The sequence below is a fragment of the Dromaius novaehollandiae genome, chromosome 15, assembly GCF_036370855.1.
Source record: "Dromaius novaehollandiae isolate bDroNov1 chromosome 15, bDroNov1.hap1, whole genome shotgun sequence".
NCBI lineage: Eukaryota > Metazoa > Chordata > Aves > Casuariiformes > Dromaiidae > Dromaius > Dromaius novaehollandiae.
In genome coordinates, this window is record NC_088112.1 from 20,035,849 (window position 1) to 20,057,140 (window position 21,292).

General features: G+C 58.0%; 1 protein-coding gene across 5 annotated transcripts in view; it reads right to left on the reverse strand.

Moving 5' to 3' along the window:
* Nucleotides 1–3,332: 3,332 nt before the first annotated feature.
* The window catches only part of JADE2 (jade family PHD finger 2), a 49,391-nt gene continuing 31,431 nt past the window's right edge, over nucleotides 3,333–21,292 (reverse strand). For 4 of the 5 annotated variants that reach the window (XM_064521122.1, XM_064521123.1, XM_026118256.2 and 1 more), the window contains 4 exons: nucleotides 17,596–18,057; nucleotides 12,868–12,985; nucleotides 9,844–9,972; nucleotides 3,333–7,181 (listed from right to left, as the gene is read on the reverse strand). In XM_064521122.1, the coding sequence (XP_064377192.1) occupies nucleotides 6,304–7,181; nucleotides 9,844–9,972; nucleotides 12,868–12,985; nucleotides 17,596–18,057 (1,587 nt within the window). In that variant the 3' untranslated portion in view covers nucleotides 3,333–6,303. The remainder of the gene's footprint in view (nucleotides 7,182–9,843; nucleotides 9,973–12,867; nucleotides 12,986–17,595; nucleotides 18,058–21,292) is intronic. The other variant, XM_064521125.1, reaches the window with a different exon arrangement.

Below are 21,292 nucleotides of genomic sequence, written 5' to 3' on the forward strand. Positions count from 1 at the left end.
GAACATCATGTCACCAGTCTCCAAGGTGGCAGTAAGTAAAGCATGCCACCCTTCATGCAAGACATCCAAAGTGCGGAGGGGAGAGAACAGGGCTTGCTGATGTAATGGAGGCTCATCAAGATGAGGTGATCTGGCGGAGGCCCAGGACCACCACCCACCTCGCCCGACCCACCCTCGTACGGCCAGGGGTGGTGGGAACAAACTGCCTTTCCGCTGCCTGTGCTGGGTGCGCCTGGCTGCCCTTGAATTTCGATGTCTCTGAGATGAACTTTTGGGAATTTCACCTCTAAATTGGTGCTTGCTTTCTGATCAGCTCCTGAAATCTGGTGCAGTGCTGCAGCGTCTGTGTCGAGCCAGCACCATTCCTGCGTTTCTGACCGAACAATCAGAAAATGCTGCACGATTGCGTTTTAAGTTCCTGGGAAATTAAGCTCCCATTAAGCTTTAATCAGCTCCTGCTCCAGCCACCCAGCGCTGCTATTCGGGATGATTGCTTATCTTAATGTGCTCCGTGTTTCCTCTGGAGCCGGTTGAAATGATCATTAAGACTAAAGGACTTTCCTCTGGGTCTTGAACAGACCTGGGTGCACCTGGCTCCCAAGGAGATGCTCCACAAGCGCCTGGTACCAGGGCTGCAGCACGGACTGGCACGCGGGAGCATCCCCGGCATGGCGGACACGGCACACGGGATGGATGAGCTCCTTCACCCTTTTCCCTAAGCCACCTGGGCCATCAAGTGCGGGAGGATATTCTGCATATCCCCCCCTACCCCGGGGCCGGTGCAAGCCCTCCCCCAGGTTTTGGCATCAGGGCCCCCACCTCCGCTGCGAGTTTCCTTCTGACTTTCAGCCTGCAACAACTCTGCGAATCCTCGTGGTGAAGTTTGCAGCCTTCAAACGTACATTCAGCTTTGCTCTTAGGGCACCTCTTAGCCAACATCTGCCTCGTCTTTGAAGAAGATCAGAGCAAAAAGCACCGTGGAAGACGGGACGCGATTCACCCCTACTTCCCCGCTATTTAGTGCCCAAAATCAAACGCAGCTTTTCAAGCCGGGCTGCAAAAGGGACATTCAGCCAGCGAGTCCTCCGGGTCCTCCTGGGATTGCTCCGGCCCGCGTGCCCAGGGCTGCATTTTCCAAGCTGTTTCCAAGCTCGAGGCACTATTTTACACAGGTACGAGCCTCTCAGTGGGGCTATAGCAGTTCTTCTGCCCCATGGAAGCCGGACTCGTGGAAAGGGTCTCGGTGCCTTCCCGCATGGGAGCACCCGGCCGTGCAGCACCCGGCTGCGCTGCGCCAGCGGGGGAAAACCGGGCTCATCGATCAGGCAATCGCGGGCTAATTGCGAGGCTGCTGATGCCCAATCCATACCGGCAGTATCTTAACCTCTGCCATCCCCTGCTCGGTGTCAGCGTTATAAAGCACCGCTTCCAATACGAGCGCGCGCGGTCAATTATTTTAATCTTTATTGCATCTGACTTGCCCAGCAGCTGCTCCCATCGCAGAGCACCGATTTTTTTTCCCCTTGTTGTGTGGGTTCGTCATAGGTTTGTTTACTTTTTTTTAGAGGTTTTTTTTTTTTTTTAAATTATTACTCATCTGTTGCAATCAGAGCGGACACATAATTTTGCAGCCCTACACGGAAATCCCGGACCAAGGAACTAATTTTAGCATGCAAAATGCCCCCCCCCAAATGTATTAGTGTGGGAGGAGTACATCTTAAATACCCTCTCACCAGATTGGAGGCATTTATGCACAAGTACAGCACCACCTTTTTTAATGGTTAGGAAAAATTATGTCATGCCGCTGGCACTTAATCAAGCATGATAAAACGCGAGCCTACTCCAACGCTTTTGAGATAAGTTGAGGAGAAATTAATTCATTTTCGTATCCATCGCTGATGATTCACTGATGCTGGGGCATATTTGCCCGTTAGCATTTATGGCAGCACTTCCAATCCTTATGCAAAACGTACGGGAGAGGCTAACGTTTATCTTGCAATTAAACCGCAATGGCTCTTCGCCTCTTTGCGCCCAGCTGCAGCGTTCGGTGCCACCTCCGGGATGGGGATGGGGATGGGGATGGGGACAGGGATGGGGATGGAGACGAGGACGGGGATGGTGCTGGAGATGGAGATGAGGATGGGGATGGAGATGGAGCAGGGATGGGGACAGGGACAGAGGCGGGATGGGCAGGGCCGGGGAGGGGGACACTAGGACAGTGCCGGGCCGGAGGAGGCTCCAGCTCTGGGGACGCCCGGCCGCAGCAGCAGCGTGTGGCCGTGGGTGACAAGGCGTTGCCGACTTCTGTGATAATGTGGGTTTCCTGCAGCTGCTCCGCCTGGGAGCCTCCCCGGAGGGCAGCTGCGACACGCGAGCCCGCGAGGCCACCACGGCTCGGGGACATGGGGGTGACATGCGCCCTGGCCGGCGTCACCGTGCCCCACTGCGGTGCTGCTCACAGCTGCAATAACCCCAGGGCTCAGCACTGCCAGTGCGGAGTGGCCAGACCCCAGCAAACCCCCCCGGGGCGGCACGGCCGGGGCTTTCGGAGACCTGCCGGGCCCCGGGGAGATCCGGAGGCTGGCTGCCGCCCCGGAGCAGCCCATGGGTCAGCAGGAGCAAGTGCGTCAGTGCCCAAAACCCTCCAGCAAAAAAAGCAGCCCTTTCTGCAGGCTTTACAAAATCGAACTCTTCAATATCTCCCTGCGAAGAACAGGTGAAAACCTCACTGCGGAGCGCGGCCGCTGCGCTGGCTCCGAGTGGGATGGCGGCTCCCCGGGCCGGCCGTGAACAGTGCAATAGCGAAGCAATCTTAGTTTGCAATAAATTGATCTTTTTGCCTTTTCATTTAAGAACGAAATACAAGGACATACTTGTCTGCCCGTCTCGTGCACCCAAGCTCCATCCGCTTATTCCAAGGCTTTGACCCGGCCCTTCCCACAACAAACCATGCGCCACTCCGAGCGCATCCGCGGACAAGCCCATCCCGGCGTCCTGGAGCAGCGGCAGCTTTCGGAAACAAGGAACTAAGCAGTATTATAGCTGAACATCCACAAAAGCATTTTAAGATCTTGGGTGGATATGAAGAGTCTTTCCCATCACCCAAACACAAACCCAAAATGCGTGAGCAGGGATTTTTCCTGCTGCCGGGACCTCTCACTGCCAGGACGGGCAGCAGAGCTGCACCACGCTGCTGCAGTATTTTCCATTTCACAGCTTTGCTTTTACTCCTGAAGTGCCACACGCAATGGCACGTGTCCCGACTGCTGCGGCCACCGCGGTACGGCCATGCCACCCGCACGCGTCCGCCCCAGAAAGCACCAGCACAGGCGCACACATAAAACACTGCTTTATTGACTGCATTTGCCAACACATTGAGGAATGCAAAGGGTTTTCCATAAGCAATGGGCCATGGTCCCAATGTGTATTAAAGCATACACTGTATCTAAACATGATGAAAATAATGGCAGACAGAGCTAGTCCAAGGCAACACAAGTAGCATGCATAATACAGTCTCACACAGAACGAGTCTGGTAACATTATATTGCTTTAAGGATTAACTAACATGGAAAATGTACAAAAAGGAGAAATAGGTTTTTGCATTAATGAAAAATACATTTTTTTTCTCTACAAAGGAATTTCTAATACAAGAAAATAAATATTGCAACATAAGCCAAAAATAATTTAAAATTGCTCTTTTCAATATATTTTCAATATTTCTCTTTTATATTAACAAATGGCACATCACGTTCTTTGAAACAAAGAAAACAGAAGGGTTTCCGCCTCCTGCGACATTCATATCGTTTCCTGTAAAACTGATGTGAAGCGGGTCTGGTTGGTGTGTGGCGCGGAGCAAATCGTGGGGGGCTGGAAAGAGCACCCAAAATTCGCCCGCCGCCAAACGGGCGCTTTTACAGTGCAAATGTCGGGTCCTGCAGCTCGCGCATCTCAAAAGGCGGCTTTTTCGCTAATAAAATAAACCCCTATATCTCTCTTTCTATTCATTTCAAAATACATTTACGATACATCAAAAATAGGTCCCCTTGTGCGTTTTCTCCCCTCGCCGCGCCGTTTTGGGCCCGTTTCACGCAAAACCGTCCCCTCCCCTTCGGTGCTTTCGGGGCCGCGAAGTTTGGGTGCTCTTTACCCCCTTTTGCTCCCCCGTACGGAGTCGACGAGCAGTGCGAAGCGGATGGACGGAGCGGTGCGCGGTGAGTTGTGGAGTGCTTTTGACCATAACTGAGTGAAGCACACGGAAGCGAGATTCATTAAAAGGCAGCGTATTGATTATTGTTATGACTCTTATACTAGGATACTGTAGCTAAAGCTAGCAAGCCTGGTAAGATAAACTAAGTCCTATTTACTGTATTTAACATCATCTGAACATACCCAGCCTCGATTGATGAGATTTGCGCTTCCAACCTCAATGGATTAGGCTAATTTGCAACGTTTTGCTGATTTTCTGCACTTTGTGCTGTTGTCGCTAATAACGCGTGGATGGTTTTCCCGCGCCAGGACGATTCCCGGGCATGTTCAGGCGCAGCTCGCCGCGGCGCTGGGCGACCCGGGCCGGCTATCGGGACCGGCGAGGCTGCAATTGCTTTGCTTTGCTGAAATTTTCCCGATAATAAGGACTTTTGAAGGCTGATAAAGATGACCTACTCTAAAACACCAAGTCAGTCGATTTTAGGAGTCTCAGAGTTTCAAAAGAAAGCTCACAGTGGAATGAGCAAAAAGCGTCGGAAATCAAAAGGGCAGGACGCAGTGCCGGCGGCCGCGTCCCTCCGGGCAAGCTCGGAGCCGAGGGCCGCGGCAGCGGGGCATGGATGTGTCTTCAGTCCTTGGTTGCTAAATAACTTCCACTTTCGCGTAATGACAAGTTTCCGGTTTCTGGCTGTGCTGCTTTACTGTCAAAATATTCTTTGGCATCCACAAAACTGTTTGACTGATTGGTTTGACAATTGCAAGGTGGTTTTTTTTTTTTCCTGTTTAAAGTGATGGGTTGAACCGGTTGCAGAAGTGTCCCAGGTTTCTTTTTTTTATTTTTTTTAAAACATTTTTTATTTTTAAAAAACAACAACAACAAAAGTTTCAGTGAATTCCTTTTTTTTTTTTTGTTCCCTGAGCTCACACTGGGGTCACTCCGATAAAACACGTAGCACGACTTAACTGTGACCTTTGAAGCCAAAACCGAAGTAATGGTGCAATTAAGTGCAAACATGGAAATTCGCCTGACTCATAGGTAACATGGGCTTTTAAACAACATTTAAGGCTTATTGGGGACATTTTATGCATTAAATTATTGTAATATTTATAATGTCAGCTTCTGTGAATCACCCTCCCACGACGAGTCAACAGCTTGTAACCAGGATTTAAGGAATAAAAAAAAAAAAGGGTAGGGAGGAATAAATTCGTCATTGCCACCGTGGTGTTTAGGAGGAAAACATGGCAAAGGCGACTGCTTTCGCTTCCTCTCCGCGAGGGTACGTTCAGCCTCGGGGCCGAAGACGGTGCTGCGCGAGAGGGGCTTCACGGGGGCCCACGGGGCCGCAGCGACCGAGCCCCCCCCTCCCTCCCCGGGTGGTGTTTAGGGGTCTTCTCCTCCATCTTTTTCCCCTTTCCCCTTCTGGCCTCGGAAAAGCTAATCGATTAACCTGAGTAAACCACTTCTGTTTCTTGAAGGACCTTCGCGGGGGTCCGGCGACCTCCAGGATCTGCAGGGGCTCGGGGGCGGCCGGGGAGGGAGGGAGGGAGCGTGTGCGGTGGGGAAAGGCCTCCTGCTCCCCGCGCCGCCGCAGCTGGGCTCTCCGTCCCGGACGGATCCTGACGGCACCGGGAAGGTGAGGACAAAAGCGATAAATCCCAAACCACAGAGCTAACACCCCTGCCACCCCGAGCGCTCTCCTCCCACAGGCTTTTTGTGCTTTATTGGTTCTCCATTTTAGCATCGCCCGTTTTCCCTCCTCCTTTAGGTGCGCGCGGAGACGTCGTCCCCGGCCCCCGCTCGCTCCCGGCAGCTGGGGACGCCGCCGGCTTTCAGTAATGCCCGTGAGACCGCGGTCCCGCCGGAGCGAGGTCCCCCCATCCCGCGGGACCTGCAAGGGGACTACGAGGGGACAACTACGGTCACAGTAATCTACGTCGGTGAAGCTGAAGCTGGATCTCAGGCATATAGAGAAGACAACAGTGCTGAATCTCCAACTATATATACACATTAAAAACCCCCCTTGTCCGTGATACCAGGCGGAAGTTGGACATGGCAGTTGTCACCGGGTTGAGGCCTCACCGAGCCGTCGCGCCGCGTTAGGAGGCCAAGATGCTCATGCGGACGATGTCCTCGCCGCCCGGCTCCAGCTGCCCGCGCGGCGCCCGGCCCCCGCGCGCCTCCACGTCCGAGTCGCTCATCTCGGCGTCCGAGAAGTAGCCGTCCGTCTCCGCGTCAAAGCGGCGCGAGACGGCCTGGGGCCGCTCGCCGGCGGGGGGCCCGCCGACGGCCTCCCCCTTGGGCGGCGGGGCCCGGCGAGGCCCCCGGCTCTCCTTTGGTAATTTGAACCTCACGGCGGTTTTCGGGCTACCTACGGAGTCAGGCACTTTAACCGCGGGGCTGGGCTCCGGCGAGGGGCGAGCGGCGCCCTCCTCCTCCTCGTTGCTCACCGAGCCCCGAGCGGCGGAAGAGGCGGGCGAGTCGCTGGCTTTGGGGGCGGCCCCCTTCTTGGCCGCCTTCCGCGCGTCGCCGGAGCCTCTGCGCTCCGCGGGGAGCTTGGCCGGTCCCTTCTCCGACTTGCTGGGTCTCGAGTCGTGAGCCAAGGGCTTCGCGGCGTCCTCCGACAAGTCACTCGCGTTGTTAGTCCACTGCTCTGAAGCCTCCTGGTGACTCTTGAAGATGGTGTTCAGGCTGTTTTTGGACAGTTTTTTCTTAGTGTTCGTTCTCGTTTTGCTTTTCACCTTCTTTGCGGCCTCGCTCTGCTTGAAGGGAGACCTCAGGGAGTGATCCATCATGAAACTCAGCAAGGTCTCCTCGTCCTGCAGGAGCTCCTCGGAGAGGCCCGGCGTGTTGTCCTCGTGGTGGGCGTTGTTGAGCGACCACTCGCTCATCGTCACGTTCTCGGCCGTGATCTGCACCGACTGCGCCAGCCAGCTGTTGAAGAAGGTCCCGTCTATGGGGAAGGAAGTGGCCAAGCCTGAAAAAGGGAAAACAGAGAATTGCCTCAGAAGTCAGAAGCGCCCGGCTTGCCCTCCCCGACCGCGATAACCACGGCATGCGGACTCCACTAAAGCTCTTTGGTGCTACTGAGATGTTCAACGCGTCGAACACAACGTACCACGTGGGAAAGGAAGGGGGAGCTTACTCAAGCACCAACGGTTAACTCGAGGCGTACGGAGTTTGCACGAAGGCGACCCAAGCAACGGACCTGGTGGAACGGCTTGCAAGCCCAAGGGCAGCCGCTGCAGCGAGCCGAGCTCCACGTTGAGGAGCCACCGCTCCCAGACAGGCAGGCTCAAGGGCGCAACGCTTGCGCCGATCCGGGCAGGAACGTCACAGCAAAATCCACGTGGAGGGACTTTACCACCCTCTCCCTATGGGAAGTACAAACAAATACCCCCTTCCAACATCTGGCCTCTTGAACAACAAGTTTTGGGGGTTTCCGCCTGCTGCGTAGGCTTGGAGAGCCGGTTTGCATTACGCTGGTGCGAGGGTTGCTTTAAAACACATCAGGATTAAATGCACTTGTGAAGAATAATTTTGCAAGGCGGGAGCATGCACCAGCCCCAGAGCACGGCTGTAAAACACGCTCACATGCAACCGCAGGGGTTGGGCCAGCGCAGGCGACCTGCCCTGCCGAGGAGCTCGCTCGGCCAACGGGGCACGTCTGGCTGTACACCAGAGCAATCCCGCGTGTGCTCAGGCTTTCCCTTGGCTTGCGTGACTGCAAATGTTCCTTAGCATCCTAAAAAGAGGCAGAGCCCTCTCTAAACGCAGATCTGCACGCGAGACTACACCCCTCTTGTTCTAAATACATCTGATGGGAGCGGGTGGCACCTCCAACATGTTGTAGAGCCACAGCCAGAAAGACTTTGGCGCATTCAGTTTAGGCATTTCAACCCTTGCTGAAGACCTCTTTGAGGCTGAGCTTGACGCTAAGGTCTCTGCTCCTCCGCCAAGTCCGGGGATGAAGGCCAGGCCCTCGGGACCTGATCTGCGGCCATGAACCACTGCAGATACAGCCAGACTCCCCAGGGGCAGGAGCTGTAAGCACATCTGCATCCCACGCGGGACAGACGGGTCCCTGAGCGACGGAAAGCTCCTCTGGTCCAGCGCAGACAGCTCGGCCATGCTCTCGAAGTGTCCCACCTTCACGTGGCTGCAGCGCGCTGCGCTCCCGCAGCTCTCTAACACGACCCCAAAAATTCAGCCGATCCCGAGGGAGCAGGGCTCGGGCCTAGGCACAGTTGCTGCATTATACGGTGACTAGTTAAAGAATGGAAAACGTGTGAAGCCAGCTGCTGTGACGCTCTGCCCTGCCCCTGGAGAGCCCCGGCAGGGCTTCCTGCAGAACTGCCGCCCTTCGCGAGCCCGCGGGGCCGAAACGACCGACAACCCTGCCGCACTGACGGCAAGCGGCTTGAGGGGACTGATTTGCAAAGACTGCTTAACACCTGCTAACTGCATATGCGAAGGCGACACGGGGGGGACACGAGTTGGAGACCCATCTCCAAATACCCCAGAGGTGTGGAAACTCAAGAGGAGGAGCAGCGATGACACGCTGTAACAGAAAAAGCTGAAAAACTTCCTAATACTTGTGTCTGCAGAGAGAGCAAGCAGGAACGCTATGGGCCGGGATGCATCAAAGCAGAGAGAAAGAAGCAACTCTGAAACCTAGTGAGGGACACACCTGCACAAGCACAACCGCTTCTAATCCCCGTAATGGAAACCCACCAGCCCAATGCTAAAGCTGAGTTTATGGATGGAGGAAAATTCAGACGTGATGTTTGCTTGGAGAGCTTTCAATTCCAAACAGCCAATCTGGCACCGGAGCAGGGGGAGAAGCGGCACGCGGCTTCGCGCCGCAGCATCGCTTCTTCTCGAGCGCAGCTCTGCGTCACCACCTCCCCGGGAAGCGGTGACCTGCCACCCGCCGCCGACGCACGCGGACGAGCCGTCCCACGGGGTTAAGCAGAGCACGGCGGGACGGCCCGGCTGCCCCCCCAAGCAGCATCTCTCCGCCCCCAATCCCTCCACGGTGCTTCATCCCCCCCCGGCTCGCTGCATGCCAGGCTCCCACTGCCGACGAAGCCGAGCGGGAATCCACCTCCGGGTAAACCATACGCAGCCATCAAGGATGTGGTCAAAAAAGACCTTTTCTTGCTTTTCTGCTTCTTCCCCCCTCCGGCGAGGAGCAGAGGCGTGGGAAGCCCTGTTTCTGCACAAAACCAGCCGGATTTTGAACCTGCTGCTCGGGCATCCTGGGACCACGGACACAACCAGCGGGACCGGACCCCCCCGGGGGGGTACGTCCGACCCAAAGGCACAGCCCACGCGCTCCGTCCACCAGCCACGCTGCAAGGCGGCCCCGAACCCGCGGCGCACGAGCAGCGCTGCTCCAAAGTGGGTAAGTCTGATTTTATCACCGGAAAGCAAAAAAAAAAGCCAATGCCCATCAGCAAATGCTATTTTTGCGACGCATCCTCACAACGGGGGTCCGGCGGGTGCTTCGCCGAGCCGGGGAGGCCGGGACAGCGGCCAGGACCGCCCGCCCCATGCCGCCCGCCGTGCCCCTGCTCCCCGAGGACGGGGGCCGCCGGCGCCCCGGGGCAACGCTGCGGCCGTAAAATCAGACTTACCCAGCTGTCCCAACACCGTTTCGTTGACCGATTTCCTTTTCTCTGTCTTCTCGGGACTATTCTTTCTACCATCTCTTCCTTTCCTCCTCGGGTCACTTTTCTTACCCTTTGTCTTCTTCCCAGTCTGTTCTGGTGTTTTTTAGAAAGAAAGGAAAACGCCGTGTGAGATCGCGCAGGCGGGACGCTCCCCGCCAGCGGCCGGCCCCTCCGGCCAAACGCACCCGAAAGCCTCGGCCGCGTTAAGAAACCTGCGTCCGGCAGGTTGCATAAAACAGACGTTTGAGCCTCGCTTTGCAAACTTACCGCGGCCGCGGGCCGTAACCCTGAGCTATGCGGACGTTCAGCTAAAACCCGTATTTCCTAAACGCCTGGGTTTATTCCCCGTGGGTAAATGGGACAAATAAGCACGGCTTGCACTGTCGAGGGGAATGCTGCAAAGGTTTGCGCTTACTCTGTTGGGTCCCTTAAACCGTCCCGTATCAGCGGGGAAAACAAGCCCCTCTGCTTCTGAGTTTTAATGCACCTGTGCTAAAACCATCCCTGAAGCAACTCCACCAGATTTGGGTTGGTAACTACCGCGGTAACAGCTAAAAACCCGACTCGTCCAAGCAAAGTAATGCAAACGCCTTCCCTCCTCGCCGAAGTCGCAGCTACGCAGGAGCACCGGCCGGGAGCCGCGCGGCGGGGCTGCCACCGGGGCCACCCCGGCTTCACGGGGTGCAAGATGCAGCAAGAAGTGCTCCACAGGTTTGGTCCTGCAAGGTGCTGCTTCACTTCTACAAGGTGCTTTAAGTACTGTCAACTGGAATTGAGGAGGCTTTTGCAAACGCGTGGATGTTGGGAGCATTTTGTAGGGGCTAAAATGGGCAGCGCTTGGGACAAGAGCGGGATCATGGGAGAGTTGCTGCCCTCGAGTGATGTTGCTTAAACGCGGAGGTGCCCGGTTGCCACCGCGGCGGGGTTAAGCAGAAACCCGAAGAGGGAGGATGCAGACAGAGGGGCGATGCTGGGAGCCAACACGGGGGCAAACGCGGAGGGACGCGAGGGAGAAGCCGTGGAGGAAACCGCTCGCTCGGGCGCCGCGGGGCACAACAGCTCCCGAAACCAGTTGCTGCACCAACACGAGCCTCAGCTGAGGATTTACCGCCTGCTTCAACTCGGTGCAAACTGAAAATAAACCCAAAAACCTGCTGCTCGCTTCCGGGCTCACTCCTGATATACGCGGGTACCTAGAGAGCAGGACTGGGGTCACAGGCTGCATCAGGGAGACGTCACCTACCAACACCACGCTCTCACTTGCACCGCGCTGGCCATTGCTAACGGGGCCGCGATTCCCTCCCCGGGAGAGAAATGCCCAAGCGGCGCGGGGAGCCCGGAGCCCAATTCCTGCATTTTGCAGCGGGGCTGCTGCACATCGAGAGCAGTGCGACGCCGCGACGCCCGAGGCTGGTCACCACCCGCAGCCTTCGCCGTCCCCGGAGACAGACAGCTCGGCTCCAGGCGGTTTTACCGATTGGCAAAGGTGAAGCATTAGGTGAAGCATTCAAAGGAGAAAATAACATTTGCATCCAAATGTAGTAAGCAATTACAAAGGCTGCATACCTGCATACCAAATCGCCCTGTAACTACGCTTTTGTCTCTGGAACTCACCTTCAGGCAGCACAAATGTGACACTAATGGGAGGCCGGTTCTTCCCTGGGGACACAGTAACTCCATGCACCAGCGCTCTGGGATGCACACGCAGCAGCGGAGCCCTCAGCCCCCGGATGCGGCTCCTCCTCACCCGTCAGCCTCTCACCCTGGCCTCGGGCCCATCACCCGCATCCAGGCGCCCATCACCGTGCCCTCGGGCCCATCACCCCACCGGGACGGCCGCTGGGGCCGGGGCCGCCGTGCCCAGCTCTCCTCGCCACGGCGCTGCCGACTCCAACCTCAAACCACGTCGGCGACGGCAGCAGTCGCGCAGGGCAGCTCCGACCCGCAGAGCTGCTCGGGGCAGGCAGGCACCGGGGCACGTTTCCCGGTGTCCCGCTGCCCCGTTTCGGGGGCGGGAAGCTCCTGACCTGCGCGGCCCCGTCCCCGGCACCCTGCTCCGGTCAAAGGAAACGGCTGTGAGGGAGAGCTCAGCCCAGACGGCTCCTGCACAAACCCCGAACACGTGACGGCTCCAAACGCCGCTCCAAAGCCGCAAACACAACCACGGTCGGCAGAGCCTGCCAAAGTGCCAGACGCTGCTGCAGGAAAACCCTTACGCAGCCGTGGCGCTCGGGCCCGGCGCTGCCATCGAGAAAAGGAGGAGCGACCGGGAGCTGCGGGCTCGGCTCTGCTTGTTAAAAAGGAAAAAAAAAAAGCACAGAAAGAAACCAACTTTATTTCAGCTCCGCAACGAAAAGGCTTTGCACGAAGCACGCACGATGCTCTCCACTAAGACACGTGCAGCAGGGAGAACTACAGACCATCAGAGCTACAAGGAGGTGGCATCCAGGAGCAGACGCCAGCCCATCAGCAGCTCAACCTTCGGCTCCTGCCAGAGCCGGAGGCAACTGCAGAGGATCCAAAGCAACGGCTGCTCGGACGTGCCAGGGAGCCGGCTGCCGCGGTAAAGCCCCGGTGCCAGGAGCCCTGCGCCCGGGATCTGCGATCTCCTTCCAAGAGGGAGGCGATGGCACAACGTGCTCCAGCGGCAGCAGCTCCCTGACAGCCCCCGAAACGCTGCTTCCATGAGGATCTAACCGAGTGGTTAGTTGCTCCGCCCGATCCCCGTGGAGAGGAGGATCGAGGGGGTTCTGCGAAAACAAGGATCTCCGACACTGCGGTCACCCAGGGTATGACTTTATTACGTGTTTCTGAACAAAACTGTAAATGTTAGGAGAGTCAACACATCAACCGTGCTCAAATGACACAGCAGGGAGGGGACGGCTCCCACGGCCTTCGGTGGGGCACCGGGGGCTCGGGCAGGAGGCTTGCTTCAGAGGGCGGCATGGACAGCGTCCGCGAGAACAAGCTCTTGGAAGAGGTACTGACCTGGGTAGAGATCCTTCTCAATAAGCTTCATCTGGAGGTGGAAGATCTGCTCCTGCAGTTTGCAAATGGTGTGCTTCATCTTCTCCCGCCTCGTCACCATGTAACAGAGATTTCTAACCTACGGAGACACAAGAAAGAGTTTCCGTTTTAAGCCGGGCTCCAAAGCGGGTCCCCCGAGGCGACCTGGGCGAGGGGCTGTGGAGGGTTTGGGGTTAGTTCTTGCCCTTTATCCTGTCTTCTTCTGGATGGAAACAATGAGCAAGTTAAAGATTAACTTCTACCACCCAAGGCCAACAGCCTGGATTCACAAGAGGGCTCAGTGCCACAGCATTGCTGCTTCCCAGCGCTTAAATTCAGCCCAAACGGCCCAGCATGCAAGGCGTCCAACAGGGCCAAGTGCCCTAGTAATCTGGTATGACTAATCGAGATTAACTTTGGGTATTTATTGCAGTATAGCCTTTAAATTGTGCTGCTGATAAGCATTAGTGACCAGCATCCACAAAACGGGAGCAGAGCCAGGCGAAACGGGGGCGGATGACTTGCTGATCTCACCCAGGTACGGCGACGCGGATGCCACACCGGCTGTTTTAACCTCCTGGGAACCGTGCACAGACCAAGGAAGGAACTTGTCCCCAAACACCCGGTGCCGGGTGCACCGCTCCCTTGGGTCGACGCTTTGGTTCTCATTCCCAGGCTGCTCTGTGCGTCTCGCACGGATCCGGCAGCGAGGGCAAGGGACCCTCCTCCAGCGGCCGGTGAGCGGAGCAGGCACGGCTGGAAGGACGGGCAGGCGGGGGGGATGAGCCCAGCAAGTCGGGGCCTTAGGAAACCGGCTGCTTCTCCACAGCGGACGCCAGGGCGTAGCTGTGGTTGGAGGCAGAGCGCAGCTCTGTCACCATGGCGGCGGCGGGTGTCAATATTTTTGGAGGAAATTGGTGGTTTTGGGTGTGAAACAGAAGATGCTAACGGCACCTAAGGCGACTTGGCGGCGCGCGTTGCCACTCCCTCCTGGGCCGCCCCACCACCAGGACCTTCTTCATCTCCTCCCAGAGACACCTCCACAGCCTGCCCCACCACCGCAGCATCCTTCTTCTCCTCCCAGAGAACCTCCGCAGCCTGCCCCACCACCGCAGCATCCTCCTTCTCCTCCCAGAGAACCTCCACAGCCTGCCCCACCACCGCAGCATCCTTCTTCTCCTCCCAGAGAACCTCCGCAGCCTGCCCCACCACCGCAGCATCCTCCTTCTCCTCCCAGAGAACCTCCACAGCCTGCCCCACCACCGCAGCATCCTCCTTCTCCTCCCAGAGAACCTCCGCAGCCTGCCCCACCACCGCAGCATCCTCCTTCTCCTCCCAGAGAACCTCCACAGCCTGCCCCACCACTGCAGCATCCTTCTCCTCCTCCCAGAGAACCTCCGCAGCCTGCCCCACCACCGCAGCATCCTTCTTCTCCTCCCAGAGAACCTCCACAGCCTGCCCCACCACCGCAGCATCCTCCTTCTCCTCCCAGAGAACCTCCACAGCCTGCCCCACCACCGCAGCATCCTCCTTCTCCTCCCAGAGAACCTCCGCAGCCTGCCCCACCACCGCAGCATCCTTCTTCTCCTCCCAGAGACACCTCCGCAGCCTGCCCCACCACCGCAGCATCCTCCTTTTCCTCCCAGAGAACCTCCGCAGCCTGCCCCACCACCGCAGCATCCTCCTTCTCCTCCCAGAGAACCTCCACAGCCTGCCCCACCACCGCAGCATCCTCCTTCTCCTCCCAGAGAACCTCCACAGCCTGCCCCACCACCGCAGCATCCTCCTTCTCCTCCCAGAGAACCTCCACAGCCTGCCCCACCACCGCAGCATCCTTCTTCTCCTCCCAGAGAACCTCCACAGCCTGCCCCACCACCGCAGCATCCTTCTTCTCCTCCCAGAGAACCTCCGCAGCCTGCCCCACCACCGCAGCATCCTTCTTCTCCTCCCAGAGAACCTCCGCAGCCTGCCCCACCACCGCAGCATCCTCCTTCTCCTCCCAGAGAACCTCCACAGCCTGCCCCACCACCGCAGCATCCTCCTTCTCCTCCCAGAGACACCTCCGCAGCCTGCCCCACCACCGCAGCATCCTCCTTCTCCTCCCAGAGAACCTCCACAGCCTGCCCCACCACCGCAGCATCCTCCTTCTCCTCCCAGAGACACCTCCGCAGCCTGCCCCACCACCGCAGCATCCTCCTTCTCCTCCCAGAGACACCTCCGCAGCCTGCCCCACCACCGCAGCATCCTCCTTCTCCTCCCAGAGAACCTCCACAGCCTGCCCCACCACCGCAGCATCCTCCTTCTCCTCCCAGAGAACCTCCACAGCCTGCCCCACCACCGCAGCATCCTCCTTCTCCTCCCAGAGACACCTCCGCAGCCTGCCCCACCACCGCAGCATCCTCCTTCTCCTCCCAGAGACACCTCCACAGCCTGCCCCACCACCGCAGCATCCTCCTTCTCCTCCCAGAGACACCTGCCCTGCCACCACGACGTCCTCCATCTCCCAGAGACACCTCCACAGCCCAAGCGCTCTCCTGCCAGGAGCCTCCCTGGGCTGCAGCCTCCGTTTTGCCTTTTAAAACCCGACCCCGTTACTCTGAGTTATCCGGAGCCCCCAGAAGACTCCGCTGTCACGTTTACACCCTTGCAAAACTGCTTTCTGTTCTCAGCGCTCGGCACGTCGAGCTCCCTGGTGGGCCCGTTCCTCAGTCCCGCGACGCTCCCCCCAACGCCGCCTCCGCGCTGGGACGGGGCAGAGCCGGCTCCCCCGGCAGACCCGGCCGTCGGGAGCGATAAACTACCCAAACACCCAGGGACCTCGGTGTCACCTGAGGACAGTTTGGAAACACTTATGTATATAGCAGAGAAAAGCTGCTCTTGTTTTTTTCCCCCTCCCCGTGATCCCCGAGTTGTAAATACGAACGAGGGAGCGATAAACTGTGTATTTTACTATGTTTTCTCCTTTTTGTTCTGGATTGAAGGAAACATCAGACTAAAATTTCTTTGCAAGGAAAACAACTGCCTCCAGCAACCTGCCAACCTGCGTATCAAAGCGTTTGCTGGTGTCTCCTCTCGATGGTTTCGTATTCCTGGGTGAAAACATTACTTGTGCTCAGCTTGGAGACAGCGGGTATTTACACACGCTCACATGGCTCAACTAGGCTCAACACCTTCCCCAAGGCTCAACACCTTCCCCAAGGCTCAACACCTTCCCCAAGGCCAGCTCCGGCGCTGCTGCAAGGGCCTGGGAGCTGCACAGCTTTCTGTTAAAGCTAATTTAAACAACCAGTTCTTGGAACAAGCTAAAAAGGAAAAAAGAAAGAAAGAAAAAGAAAGAAAAAGAGGAAAGAGGATAAAAAAACTGAAGTGTGCCGGGGAGCTGCTGCGTGGGGACTGCGCGTGGAGGGGGAACGACCCTGCGGAGCCGGGCTCTGACCTTGGAGAGCGAGCAATACGGTAAAGCTCAGTTTTGGCACAGAAATGAAACAGGAGCTGCCGTGCCGCATCTCTGAGCTAGGCAGCTCCTTGCAAAGCAGAGTGCTTTGCCCAGAGATGCACCATAGCTTAACACAGCCAGAAAAGTCAAGCCGAGAGCAAGCGAAAGCAAAGGGAAGCGAATTAGCCTAGTTCAGGTTCACGCTACAGAAAAACACAGGAGCAAAAAGAGCTGAAGGTGTGGTCCCGAGATGCAGCAGCTGCACGATGCTGCCTACAGCGAGCTGGTGACCACGACCACACGCACCTCCACAGACCCCACCGGCTGCCGGGCCCTGGGCTCAGGCGCGAGCGCGGAGCAACGTCTTCAGCAGGCTGCCGAGCCCTGCGCCAGTCTGCAGAGCTAACCCCGACCCACGGTTTGTTTTTAAATATTAACTACGAGCTGAAGCCAAGCCTGCCCAGGGGAGGGCCGTCCCGATGGGTCGGCGCAACGCTTCGTGCGGCAGGTATGCACAAAAACATTGCAAGTACCACGTCTCCTTGAGCCCCTTCTGAGGAGCTCTGTACCTTCAGGAACTCCTTGGGTGGGGAACTCCTTGCCCAGACATGTCCCACCGGCACGGGGGCAGCAGCAAGGCAAAGGCAGCGATGAGCTATTCAGCACCAGAGGCCAATACTGCCAAAGAGAAGGGACCAAGCCCACCAACAGCTTGATATCCAGCTGCCTTCAAGCAGGAGAGGGCTCTCAGGAGCGCTGAAAATGGGCAGATATGGGTTGCTTTGGGATCTCCTTCTCGGGGATGGAGCTAGGCCTGATACACACCACGGGGGTGGACCAGGACGGGCTAGTCCATAGCCCAAATCCTTCGTGTGCATTAACAGCACACCGCCCCAGCCTGCACCGCCTGTGTCACGGGTTAAATCCTGCCACAACCTCGCAGCAGCCTGGAGAGAGGGTTCAGAGATACGTGGGGGAGCATCGCTGCTAACTGCGCTTCCCTGCAGCGCCCCGACTCCCGGGCAGGGGGGACAGGGCCGTGCTGGGGGCTCCCGTATCCCGCTTCCCCGGCATTCCCCACTGCCGCAGCCCCCGCCTTCCTCACCCTCCTCCTCCCCAGAGCCTCTCTGCCCTGTCGCTGCTCCTGCCAGCTCCTCGCGGGCATCGGCGCAAGCGTGCACGCAGCCCGCCTGACTCTGCAACAGGCCCCAGCGCACATCAAAGGGGCTTTGGCAGAAACGCGGGCACGGCATTAAAGCAAAAACTGTACTCACCCTCTCCAGGTCTTGCCTGAGGTGCATGAAGAGCTTCAAGCGCCGGTAGAGAACGTCCTGCTCTTGCTGGGCCAAGTTGTCCACTTCGTCTGTTTTTGGTGTCAGCAGCGGCTTGTTGGAGTTGGCTTTCCTCTTCAGCTTCCAGTACTGGTAGACAAAATCCACCAGCGACTCGCTTAAGTCGAGGTTCTCGGCCACCTCTGAAGGCTTCACGAGTTCATAGAAGTCCTCCTCCAGCTGCTGGAGCTTCTGCTTCCGCAGCGTGACCTTCTCCAGGTCCAGCTGGGCTTGGTCGGGCTCTGTCCGTGCCTCCTCCGGGAGTTTGGTGGCACCGGCGCTGTGCTCGAGGCAGAAGGACTTGAACTTCACTTCGTCGTTGTCCGCTAAGATAGTCCGCATGTCGAGGTTGTGGTCGAAGGCGCAGGTGACGTGGAACGCCGTGACGCAGGCGGGCATGGAGCACTGCGGGGAGGAGAGCGAGGGTTACGCGGAGCCGGACCCCCGACCCGCGCCGCGGCAGCCCGGCCGGTCGCGGCCCACAGGCAACGACCGACCCCTCGGGGGGACGGGGGGCCCCGGCGGGAGAAACCGCGGGTCGCTGGGTCTCGGCGGGACCCTCTCCCTCTTACCTGCCACCACCCTCACCGCCACGGCCCTGCTCGCCCTTCGCCTGCTACAAACACAAGTTTCTCGCCGTTCTTCCAACCGTGTGCATAAACAGTCGGAGGCGACGGTACCGTCCGCCGCGATGTCGGAGACGGGGAACGGATTTCTCCCGATGGAGCAACCATCATCTCTCACCACCTCACCTCTACGAAGCGCTGAAGCTGCTCCCCGCAGCAGACGGACCCTCTCCCGGCCAGCGCCAACCCCGGCATTAACTGCCTTTAACGGCTCCGAGTGTCAGGCAATTATTTAGACCGTAACGCAGAAGAAACCAGCCTAGTCCAGCTGCTGAGGACCGGTCAAGCTGCGGGAAGGAGCCCTGCTAAGGGCTAGGAGCCGTGACTGCAGCGAGGGCTCTCGCAGGAGCCGAGCGGCTGCTCCAGCCCGGGCGACCGCGCCAAGCCTGGCGCTAGCCCCGAAGGCTGATGGCAAACGATTCGGGGTACGGTTTCAGCAAGGCTTTGCTATGTTTTAATTGCCAAACCGAAAGCAATGCCACGGGGTATCCGCGGGACAGGAGTTTCATTGCTTTCCATCTCTGTCCCATCCGTCCCAGATTCCCGTGCTGCTGCTGAGCCACCGAGCACCGTTTTTAGATATTTTCCCTCGACTTTGTTTATGAATCTGCTGGTGCTTGCGAAAGCGAGACTAATAACACTGCCAGGGCCAAGAAAAGCGTAAGCAAGCTGGTGCAAAGCAGCTCGGTGCAGCCGGCGGCCGGGCAAATGCTCATTTTTGGTAACGAAAGAGGGAGGGAGGGAGCACGGCTTGGCTTTTGGCTCCCGGGTTTCTTTGGCGGAGCCAGGGCATCACGTGCACCCGCCGCCTCCCGAGGCCACCGAGCAGGAACGCGCGCAGCAAGGAGACGTGGTGGCATTTGATGGAGTCACTTCTCCCTGCTTTAAGGGCGCTTTCAGGCTGGAGACCTTCGCCAGCCGTAAGGTCCCTCCGTTGAGTTTCCTTGTGCGGTAGCCAAACCGGTGATTTTGCTGCACGGGACGGAGGCGATTGTTCCCTTCTGGGCACAACAGCTGGGCGCATTTCAAAGGAAATCACCGGGAAGATCCTTTTGTGCTGTTATGCGCATAAATATCTACCGCAGCCACAGAGAAGTGGTCAAAGTGGACACCGAGAACTTACTGCCTTTAGCAGACTGATGAAGACCGCGCGGCCGCGGCACCTCGCTCCCGGCCCGCGCCCATCACCGGCGTCGGGAAGGCGGCCCCGTCCTGCCCGCGGGAAAGCCGAGCCGCGCTGCCGCCGGAGTAAAGCATCTAAAACGACACCCGTCCTGGATTCCTCCTCCGGCAGATGGCAAGCGGCAGCCGGCAGAAACCGTGCCCAAAATGCAAATGGAAAATAATCAGCGCGGCTGACGGGGCCACAAGGCAGGTACCCGCTCAGCAGCGGCCACCAAGGGCCGGGCACGCATGGACGGTAAAAACATGTTGGTCGCCCCAAGCTCCCACGGGAAGTCGGGTCCGACACGCCAAACTCGGACGCGCGAGGCCGGTGCAGCCCCCGAGCTGGCCGTGCCTCCCAGCGCGCTCCCGCAGCACTTCCCGCGCCAGCCACGAAACCCAGGACGGAGAAATCAATGATCAGCACCGAGCTCTGGCCAAGCTGCCGGACGCGACGTGTCTGCATCCTTACGGAAGCCACCACGCGGTTCTTCGTTTGGGTTTCCAGAGCGGACCGGCTCCCCTCGAGGGCTGCGGCACGGCCGATGCTCCCGGGCCGCGGGGCATCGCGGGACGTGGTCAGCGCTCGGGGCCGCCAAGCTCGCGGTAAGCGGCAGAGGAGCAGTAGCGAAGGCCGGTCTAAGCGGTAGGCGATGCTCACCTAGGCCTCCTCCTCCAAAACCATCTTCTCCGCTTCCAGGCGCTCCAGGCACTCTCCTCGCCGCTTCGGCAGCCCAAACGAGAAAATCTCTAGTGGATCCGGACTTCTCCTTGGCACCTCCTCATGTCTGACCACAAGAACCACCACGAAGTCACGACTTCCCCTTCCCAGGAGGCCGGAGAAGCGTGCCTACAGGCCGTGGTCCTCACCAGCCTGCGTGCCACCACGCCGATTTGCACCAGCTTTGCGTCTTCTTACAGAAAAGCGAGTGCACGCAGCACCATCGGAGGCACGGGGAGGAGGGAGGAGTACTTCTTGAAGTTCCTCTATCTTTGTTTCCATTTTGGTGGCCAAATTTGGATGGGGAAACTACCCAGATGCACAGAGCCTTGGGGCCTATGCAAAAACCCCTCCTGTTCATAGCTGCAAACGCAGTAGAGGCGGATGTTTTCTCGAGCTGCGGTTCTGCGTATCAGCAGTCCTCCCTGCCCGTCCGAGATTACGGCCCTCGCTCCTCCCATTCGCCTTCCAGCAAAGCCCGGTTCCAACCGGCTGCTTGGAAAAACTCGTCCTGGAAGCAATGACCTGCCTTGCACCGACCTGCCGGCACCTGGAGCACGATTCCTGCTGCCAAGACTGAAGGCTAAGGGCTTTAACAAGCACGAATCAAAAACAGGCTCCATAAACACCAGCTCTCAAAGCAGAGCTCTGGACCTCATGAGTACCAAGCACATTTATTTATCTATGGGTGAGCTCGCTGCTGATTTACCCCATAATTCCCTAAATATTGGCACTGCCTGCGTCTCCTGTCCTGCAAGAGCCGGGGTGGCATCGACGAGCCCTCTCGGTGACAATCTCACGGAGGCTTATAAGCCGCGAGCTGTCAGCAGCCGAGACAGTAAAGCTCCCGTCCCGTTTCAGGTGACCTTTAATGCAAATCCACCCAGCGGAAAGGTTCTCGCAGCTAACGCGCGACGCCGGCGCTAAGAGGATGAAGCCTCCGAGAAGCTGAAATCTTCTTGATGCTGCCAAGTCTCTCTGACTCGCTTCCCTGCCCTTCCGTTCTTTGAAAGCGGTTGCCATTATGACAAGGTACCTCCATCTGGCAGGGTGAATAAGCAGATCCACCCAGAGCCGTCAGAAAGGAGTGAGTCAACGCTAGAGATTTAAAGAAGTATTGTGAGATTTC